The 10181-nt window shown below is 41.7% G+C and overlaps 1 protein-coding gene across 1 annotated transcript in view; it reads right to left on the bottom strand.

Moving 5' to 3' along the window:
* Nucleotides 1–1101, bottom strand: part of LOC138366269 (mucin-6-like) — a 1500-nt gene extending 399 nt beyond the window's left edge. Inside the window, exon 1 of the mRNA XM_069327276.1 lies at nucleotides 1–1101. This exon is cut by the window's left edge and continues 399 nt beyond it. Within this exon, the coding sequence (XP_069183377.1) occupies nucleotides 1–1101 (1101 nt within the window).
* Between the last annotated feature and the right edge of the window lie 9080 nt (nucleotides 1102–10181).

Below are 10181 nucleotides of genomic sequence, written 5' to 3'. Positions count from 1 at the left end.
GCAGCGTAGGGTGTAGGCAGCGTGGGTGTAGGCAGCGTGGGTGTAGGCAGCGTGGGTGTAGGCAGCGTAGGGTGTAGGCAGCGTGGGTGTAGGCAGCGTGGGTGTTGGCAGCGTAGGTGTAGGCAGCGTAGGGTGTAGGCAGCGTGGGTGTAGGCAGCGTGGGTGTAGGCAGCGTGGGGTGTAGGCAGCGTGGGTGTAGGCAGCGTGGGTGTAGGCAGCGTGGGTGTAGGCAGCGTGGGTGTTGGCAGCGTGGGTGTAGGCAGCGTAGGTGTAGGCAGCGTAGGGTGTAGGCAGCGTAGGGTGTAGGCAGCGTGGGTGTAGGCAGCGTGGGTGTAGGCAGCGTGGGGTGTAGGCAGCGTGGGTGTAGGCAGCGTGGGGTGTAGGTAGCGTAGGTGTAGGCAGCGTGGGTGTAGGCAGCGTGGGTGTAGGCAGCGTAGGTGTAGGCAGCGTAGGGTGTAGGCAGCGTAGGTGTAGGCAGCGTAGGGTGTAGGCAGCGTGGGTGTAGGCAGCGTGGGTGTAGGCAGCGTGGGTGTAGGTAGCGTAGGTGTAAGCAGCGTAGGTGTAGGTAGCGTAGGGTGTAGGCAGCGTGGGTGTATGTAGCGTAGGTGTAGGCAGCGTAGGTGTAGGCAGCGTAGGGTGTAGGCAGCGTGGGTGTAGGTAGCGTAGGTGTAGGCAGCGTAGGTGTAGGCAGCGTGGGTGTAGGTAGCATGGGTGTAGGCAGCGTGGGGTGTAGGCAGCGTGGGTGTAGGCAGCGTGGGTGTAGGCAGCGTGGGTGTAGGCAGCGTGGGGTGTAGGCAGCGTGGGTGTAGGCAGCGTGGGTGTAGGCAGCGTAGGGTGTAGGCAGCGTGGGTGTAGGCAGCGTGGGTGTAGGCAGCGTGGGGTGTAGGCAGCGTGGGGTGTAGGCAGCGTAGGGTGTAGGCAGCGTGGGTGTAGGCAGCGTGGGTGTAGGCAGCGTGGGGTGTAGGTAGCGTAGGTGTAGGCAGCGTAGGGTGTAGGCAGCGTGGGGTGTAGGTAGCGTAGGTGTAGGCAGCCTGTGTGTGTTTTAGGATCGGATTTGTTTTGACGGTTCAAGTGTTGAGAAGGATTTTGGTATGAGGACATTATCGTCACTCACAAGTAAACACGCACAACAGGAAGATAAAATAGCACTCATTTGAGTCCATGACCCACCAGACAACAGCACGTGGAAAGAAGAAGAATAAACAACAAACGAGAGGGTCTTACGATGAATTTGAGTGACGTAATAAAAAAAGGCAGATAGAGACCAAGCATGATTGATGGCACTTGGAGACTTTAATATGAAACCAATAGCCTGGGAGTCTTGTGATGCAAGGACAGAACATTTCTGGACTGACAGAGCCATATGAACCTTTTCCTTGTGGTACTGATGTATCAGTACAAGCCAACGAGAGTGTGGAAAAGGGGACGTTCCATCGATAATAGACCTAATATTTGTCAGGAATGAAGAGGTGATCTTTGATATACAGTACCTCCCTCCGATAGTTGAGATTGACCATGTAATCTAAGAAGTACAGTACTAAAAAGTAAAATACGTAAAATTTCTGTTACGATTTCTGGTGTACCGTAACAGAAAATAATGGAGAAGGCAAGACAACCGAGAAGCTTGACTTTAAGAAAGGATAATTTGAGAGTCTAAGGGAATTCTTTATTGCGATTGACTGGAATGGATTGCTATAAGGTAAGAAAATAAGCTATGTGTATACCAATTTTTGCGAGATGCGAGAACAGCTTCCAATCATTTATACCAAAACAAAGAAGCCTATTCAGACATAAAATATATAAGCGGAAGAGACCAAACCCCCACACACATACCAATACCACAAGTAAGCAATTTGGTCGGGGTTCGTAACCAGGTTAGGAAAGATTGGCTAAACGCCAATCCTTAACTCTTCGCCTCTGTTCACCCAGCAGTAACCGAGTACCTGGTCATTAACCGATTGGTGGGTCGTGTTCTAAAAAAAAATAGTGGGTAAGGCTTATCATGAGCTATGGGAAGGGAAAGCTCTCAGCCTGTTAGTAGGGATCAAAGGTCGTCAGTTCAACAGACAGAAAGAAACTTTGAGAAGGAAATAGCAGACAAGTGTAAAACATAACCTGGAATATTCTATAAATTCATAAAATGAAAATATCAAGTGAGAAAAATCCAAAAGATTACAAATGGGAGAGAAACTCAGATCGAAAAGGAAATGTGTGAACACTAAACAAATAGTTCCAAAGTGTTAGTGCGAGATTAAATTTTTAGCAACCAGTCACAAAATTGACTTTCGAACATTAATTATATCTCTAGAGTCTAGAGATTAATTAAAGACATTAATTAAAGACTTTAATTAATCTAGACATTAATTAGAGTCTAGAGAAATAAAAAATTACTTACAGAGTTAGACAGAAATATAACAGTCAAACTAAATGAAATCTTAAATTTGGTGCTAAGGAAATGTGCATCCGAGATTAGCGTTCCACTACAGATTAACTTACAAACAAGGAGCCTAGCTGGCATATGGGAAAAGGGCAAACACAGTTTCAATGGAAATTTCAGAATGGAAACAGAGCTTTTAAACTCTAGACCTGTATTATTGACAAAGTTGATGGTAAAAGCGATAGAACAAATATTAAAATCAATTGGACAGACTACCTGGAACGATAAGATAAAATAATGGACAGATTGATTGGATTTGGAACTGGAGGGTCTAGGTAAACAAATGTACTTAATTTCTACTATAGAGCCACAAAAATATTGCAAGGGAAGGTTGGGCAGATTGCTTGTAATTAGACTTGAAAATGCTTTTGACAAAGTTCCACACAAGAAACTCTTCTGGAAATTAGATCACATTGGAGGGGGTGACAGGCAGAGTTCTAAATTGGATGAGAAATGTGAGCAGAAATCATAGGACATGTATCTGACTGGAGAAATATCACTACCGGAGTACCTCAAGGTACAGTTCTTGTCCTGTTAATGTTTACTATCTATTTAAGTGATCTACTAGAGGAAGTACAGAGTTACATAAATGTTTGGGAGGTAGAGAGGCAATGCTAGGGAGAGGCAAGGACTAAGATAACTCTATTGCCCTCCAAAACGACCTGGTAAAGATAAGTGACTGCAGTCACATATGGCAGATGGTCTTAAGTGTAAACAAATGTCGCGTAATGGTATGCGAAATAGGGAGGCACACGCCACACTTAACTTACAAATGATGTAAAAAAGATATTAAGAACCTCTGATAAGGAAAGAAATCTAGAAGTGGTTCTGGAGAGCAAGTTGTCACCCGAGGACCACATAAAGGACACTGTGGGAGGATTATGCGATGCGCTGGCTAATTTAGAACCGCGTTTAAATAAAATTGGTTTATAAACATAAACAAAATGACGGAGAAATGTTAAAGAAACTGTTCACGCAATATGTGAGACCAAAACTGGAATATGCAGCTGTGATGTGGGACCTATATCTCAAGAAGCACATAAACAAATTAGAAAGGATGCAAAGACATGCTACTAAATGGCATCCGGAACTAAAGAAAATTCTACCAAATAGCGTAGCTCTCATCCTGTAGCTAACTTAGGTTACACACACACACACACACACACACTGTAGTAGTGTCCACCTCCAAACACAAAACTTGCTCACAAACACACAACTCACCTTACATAAATTCAACAGAGTCACACGCACCCAGTCAATTTCATACACCTACACTACCTCCCTCCCTCATATACCTATCTCGACTTCATTATACACATATTCCACCCACATACACCCAACCCACTCACATGCACCCAACCCTGTCACACACACACACACACAAGAGAAGCGCGGACCTTTGGACCTCCACATTCAATTAGTTTCGTTTCAAACAGTCTCTAATCTCTTTCAGTGCTAAGCTTTCAAACCGGACAAGTGCACTTACATAATCTCGCATCACAGTGCTTTATACTCAGCACTCACACTAATATTTACATACATGCTAATGTTAATCAGATATAAAAAAACAGATTATCCCTGACAAAACAGCAAAAAAATCCAATCAGATTTCCGTCCAATTTACGGATTGGGTCCTGATTTTGCGCTCGCAGATTGTGAAGGGATTTTTTGTATGCAGCATCGCTGGTGCTCTGTATTGCGGGAAACGAGAATTGTCTTGATTGAATATGAACAGTCGGGATGATCCCAGGGCGAGGCTGGCAGAGTGGTCATTCATTATGGACGAAGCTCAATGGTGCTCCGTAACGCAGTCGCAGTCACCTGTTTAACTACACGATTTGAGAGTGAGAGAGTGAGAGTGAGAGTGAGAGAGTGAGAGTGAGAGAGTGAGAGTGAGAGTGAGAGTGAGAGTGAGAGTGAGAGTGAGAGTGAGAGAGAGAGAGAGAGAGAGAGAGAGAGAGAGAGAGAGAGAGAGAGAGAGATTTCCTTCATTCTTATTTTTATGTAATATATTCAAAGACCTGCGATGGTCAATGGGTTTTAGCGGAATTGTGTGTCGTATTTGTTTCATGCGTCTGTATCATTTTGGATGAAAAACGGTCAATGCGAGTTGGTCTGTCCCCCTTCACTTTCCTGTGCCAATTATTTTGATATCTCCTTTTTAGTATATTTACTTCCTGGTGTCCAGTAGGGGATTCTTGCCATTTAAGTAGGGGCCTCGTAGCCTGGTGGATAGCGCGCAGGACTCGTAATTCTGTGGCGTGGGTTCGATTCCCGCACGAGGCAGAAACAAATGGGCAAAGTTTCTTTCACCCTGAATGCCCCGTTACCTAGCAGTAAATAGGTACCTGGGAGTTAGTCAGCTGTCACGGGCTGCTTCCTGGGGGTGGAGGCCTGGTCGAGGACCGGGCCGCGGGGACACTAAAAAGCCCCGAAATCATCTCAAGATAACCTCAAGAAGAAGTCACTTTTCCCACAGATGAATTTTTTTCGGATTATAAATTTTCTCATTTTGAGACCACGTGCTCATGAAACTTGTTTGATGCTCATTAGAGCACATATCCCTGCATGGCAGGTCATATTCCTGCATGGGAATTATCTGCTCACCAAGTGGGTTGTACACTGCCGCTACCAACACTTTCACTTCAGCCTGTTGCTGTGGCTCCAACAGCAATATCTGTATGTCTCTTTGTAGTGGGATTGTGCCTTCCTCAAATTTACACCTTAACCACCGGTGCCACAATTCACCAACCACTCTGTGTGTTCTCGCACGAGCTTATCTCCAGATGCTTACATGAACGAGCGTTAGGGTGAACTAGTAGATATATCATTCAATTCATTAATAAAAACATATTTCAATTAGGCGGAATGGACGTCGTCACTGATGTAAACTTACCAGACTCTTAAATAGTGTGAAAAACATCCATGGTAATAATCTCTGAGAATTATGATCAATAATCTTGGAGGATCTCTCACGTAGAAGATAAGATTTCCCCAGAGCGCAGCGCGTCCGATCAATCAATCACGTCACATCTTCATGCACTGCAAAACAATTCAAAATCTCGGGATGTGGGTCCCCAGCACGACTACATACCTCCCAGCACGACTGGATACTCTTCTTGGTGAATCAAAACATCTTCGGAGACTGCCGGGAGCCAATTATGCCGTCTCAAGATTTACGAAGCCAAACTTGTATCTTTATATTTCCGCCATAGTCTTTGATTTCTATGCTACTTCCCATGCAACTAAAGTTAGGCTGTCTCCCTCACGCCTACCCTTTACAGGAAGATAGATGATGTGTATTATATGGCAACGGACACAGCATCACTTTCATTAATGATCATGACAACAGGATAAGCTGCCAACCATCACAACTGCACTTTCCACCACCAGGTTGCGACTCAAGCCAGTCCTTTGATTCAAAACACCCTGGCTTGGATTCAAGAAGCATTTACGCAACTACTTACGAACCTGTACATCTTTTCTCAATCTTTGGCGGCTTTGTTTACATTTATTAAACAGTCTATGAGCATCGAAACTTGCCAAATGAAATGTTATTATTGCTACAGACAGCCTCCTAGTGCTACGGAGCCCATAAACTGTTAATATGTAAACAAAGCCGCCAAATAATTCGAAAAGATGTGCAGGTTCGTAAGTACTTACATAACTACTTGATGAATTCAGGTTTAGGTAGATATTACACACGTCCAGTAGGTCAAGACACACCAGGTAGATCTTACACCTTGACGAATATTACTCTAGGCTACACTCATCAAAACTTTTCAAATATTTTAACCCACACACACACTTACTCCAGAACTTTTTGAATATTTCAAGCCACACACTTCAGAACTTGCCGAGTATTTTCAGTCACACACTTCACATCTTGTTGAATATTCTCAGCCACACTCATCAAAACGTTTCTAATATTCTTAGCCACACTCATCAGAGCTTGTCGAATATTCTCAACAACACGCTACAGGACTTATCAAATATTACCATCAACCTCACACTTCAGTACTTATCAAATATTACCAACAGCCTCATACTTCAGAACTTATCAAATATTACCAACAGCCTCATACTTCAGAACTTATCAAATATTACCAACAGCCTCATACTTCAGAACTTATCAAATATTACCAACAGCCTCATACTTCAGAACTTATCAAATATTACCAACAGCCTCATACTTCAGAACTTATCAAATATTACCAACAGCCTCATACTTCAGAACTTATCAAATATTACCAACAGCCTCATACTTCAGAACTTATCAAATATTACCAACAGCCTCATACTTCAGAACTTATCAAATATTACCAACAGCCTCATACTTCAGAACTGTGGTATGAAAATTACACGGAAGGTCCCACAGTATTTCAAAATATGATATTAGTAACAAATATTCAAACCCGATGCCCTGAATTAAGGTGGAAAAATATTCAAACCTTTCTTTTCAATCCTGATTGATCCTTTTCTATATATTCATCTAGCCATTAATTTATTCCCATTTATACATCCATAATCCATACTCATCTATACATTCATTCATCATCTGATGTATTTATGTATTAGTACATACGTTCATTTACCTGAATATCCTTCACATATTCATCTGCTTATCCATTCATGAATTCATCTATCTGATTATCCATATATATATATATATATATATATATATATATATATATATATATATATATATATATATATATATATATATATATATATATATATTCATGCACCTATCCATTCTAATATTCATCTAGCTATTTACCCCTGCATTAATCTATTCATACAATAAATTCAGCAAATTATGTAGCCAATCATGCGGTAATTCGCATAATTATAAATCTACATAATAACAACATCAACAACCTTTATAATATTTGCCTACTATTATATCATCGGCCAGAAGTTCATAATCTTTTTAAAGACCCCAAGCTGAGTACAGTTTGCTGGCCTGAGGGTGTATAAGTAACATTCTACCAATAGTATGAGAAACATTCTACCAGTAGTATGAGAAACATTCAACCAATTGTATGAGAAATATTCTACCAATTGTATGAGAAACATTCTACCAATTGTATGAGAAACATTCTACCAATTGTATAAGTAACATTCTACCAATAGTATGAGAAACATTCTACCAATAGTATGAGAAACATTCTACTAATTGTATGATAAATATTCTACCAATAGTATGAGAAACATTCTACCAATTGTATGAGAAACATTCTACCAATAGTATGAGAAATATTCTACTAATAATATGAGAAACATTCCACCAATAATACGAATCATTCTAGCAATAGTATGAGAAACATTCTACCAATGGTATAAGTGCACGAGGTGTACAGGATAAAATAACAAATTTAATAACAATATTTACACATAATTGAATGACAGCATTGTTTCAGAAAGGAAAGAATGGGGAAGAAGGATAAAGATAAGGAACGTTCTCCTTTCTCCTCCCTTTCTCACTCATTCTTTCATTTATTTCATTCCTGACCCCTCCCACCTTCTCCCCCCCTTTATCATCATCATCCTCTTTCTCCCTCCCATCCTCCGTACCTCGTGTCTTAACAGTGATTTCCCCCCTTTCTTTTGTTTCCTCTTGCCTTTCCACTATTATATTCACCTCTTGACGCCATGTCCCTCACTCTTTCTCCTACATCACTACTTCCAACTATTTTTCCCTCATATCATTACTTCCTACTCCCCTCCCTTCTTCCTAACCCCTCTCGCTTACCCTTCTCCCTCTCCTCCCACTCCCCTCTTCCTCACCTACCTCTCTCCTCCTCTCACCCCTCTCCCTTACGCTCCACTCCTCCCACTCCCCACACCCCTCTTTACTCCTCCCACTCCCCTCAAATAATACCGTGTACGCACCTGCAAATAAGCCGACTCCTTGAGGGCACACGTGTAGCCAAAGTCATTTCCCATAAGTTTTAGTACACAAGAGTCAGCTTGCGCTTAGATTCCGCGGTGATCGAGCGGTAACGAGCGAAACATAAGGACTCTCTTTCTGTGAAAATCTTAGCTTAGCCTCCGCCCTCAAGAGAACTGGGACACGCTTTTGGAATACCAATGTGAGAACTGCCAATCACCTGGTGCCTGGGGAGAGTTGAGGGGAGCTGGGGAGAACTGAGGAGAACTGGAGAAAGGGGAGAGACAACCTGGAGGGAGAGAAGTGCAAGATTCCTGGGCACTGTCATAATACAAACTCTATGTCATTTTGAGAAATGCCCTTGGGAGCATCGTATGCTCTTGGGAGTATCATATGCTCTTGGGAGCATCGTATCCTATTGGGAGCATCATACGGCGTTGGGAGCATAAGATTCAATATTTTATATTTCATTTGTTAGCATATTTACAATAAAACCCACTAAATGTACATATTAGAAGGGAATAACATTAAATTTAAATCGGAGAGGGGGTTTCTACATTTATGGAAGACATTGTGGGAAACATAATAGATATTTGGCCTGTTTCAAACGTAGGTTAGACATATATATGAGTGGATGCGCTTGGGTATAAGTAATCAACCCGTTCTCCTGATAGTAATAATAGTAGGCATCCAGCAGTCTCCGGAGACTAAGAAGTTACACTCTGGTTGTCGAGGCTGGAGTGTCCTCTCCAGGGCGCAAAACCTGGGTAGGTAGATATGGAGGAGAAGCTGTTACCCATGCAGCAAGACCCCCCCCCCTCCACCCTCTCCACGTCGCTAAAATTATCCAATGGAAAGGCAAACGCCAATACGCATGGTTCCAGCGCCGTCGGAAAAGCTGCCAGAACGAGTTTTAAGTTAACGAACTGCCTTAGGAGCTCCAACTCCTAATTGCACACCACATTTTGACGTACACTTTAGCTAAGACCAAACTTGATATACAAAAAATGGTAGCGACTCGCGAAATTGACGTTATATTCCGTTTTCTGTTCGTGGGTTCTCGAATAGGTTAGGATCGGGTACAAGGTTTAGGTTTAGTACAAGAGTTTAGTGACGTTGTGAATGCTCATGACGGGCTGAAATAATAGCAGCTTAACATGGTCTATTAGACTTTCTGCGATTTTCTTTAATTTTAAGTTATGTTAACTTTTTTAAGAAACAGAAGATAATCCAATACATAGAAATATATAAAAGAACATATTACATGAACAAATATCACACTTATCATTTACACTAATGTCCCACACCAGATGTGATTAATGAATGATATCGGTAGTTATATTACATGTCTCAGTAACACAAATACAGCCTCATTTCATCCCCTATGTATTCGTGTGACGTCACCTTCAACAGCTCAATGAGGATTATTACTCGACAAACTGCAACCCAAGAAAATTAAAACTGTCCAAGCCTATTCCGTACAGAAGACAGTGGTACGTAGCTAATTTCTAGCAAGACTACGACTATGTCACACTAAAATCATAAACACCAAATAAGGCAAAATATACAACCCGTAACTATACTGTAAAATAAATTTATCAGTTGAACACCTTTTGGTATATTTCAAAAGAAATTAATGCAAACAAAACTATGCTTCTCTCATAAAAACACAACAACATATGGAAATCAGACATTATTAGTATATCAGCATACCACATAAAATTAACCTAAAAACACATGTCCTGTAACTGAAGTATAATACTGCACACATGCATTTATCAAGGTAGGGTACCGCAGAATATTCCTTATTGACATTATTTATAGGCTTTTTACCATAAGAATCCTCGGATA

The sequence above is a fragment of the Procambarus clarkii genome, chromosome 2, assembly GCF_040958095.1.
Source record: "Procambarus clarkii isolate CNS0578487 chromosome 2, FALCON_Pclarkii_2.0, whole genome shotgun sequence".
NCBI lineage: Eukaryota > Metazoa > Arthropoda > Malacostraca > Decapoda > Cambaridae > Procambarus > Procambarus clarkii.
This window is presented reverse-complemented; position numbering and strand designations above follow the sequence as displayed.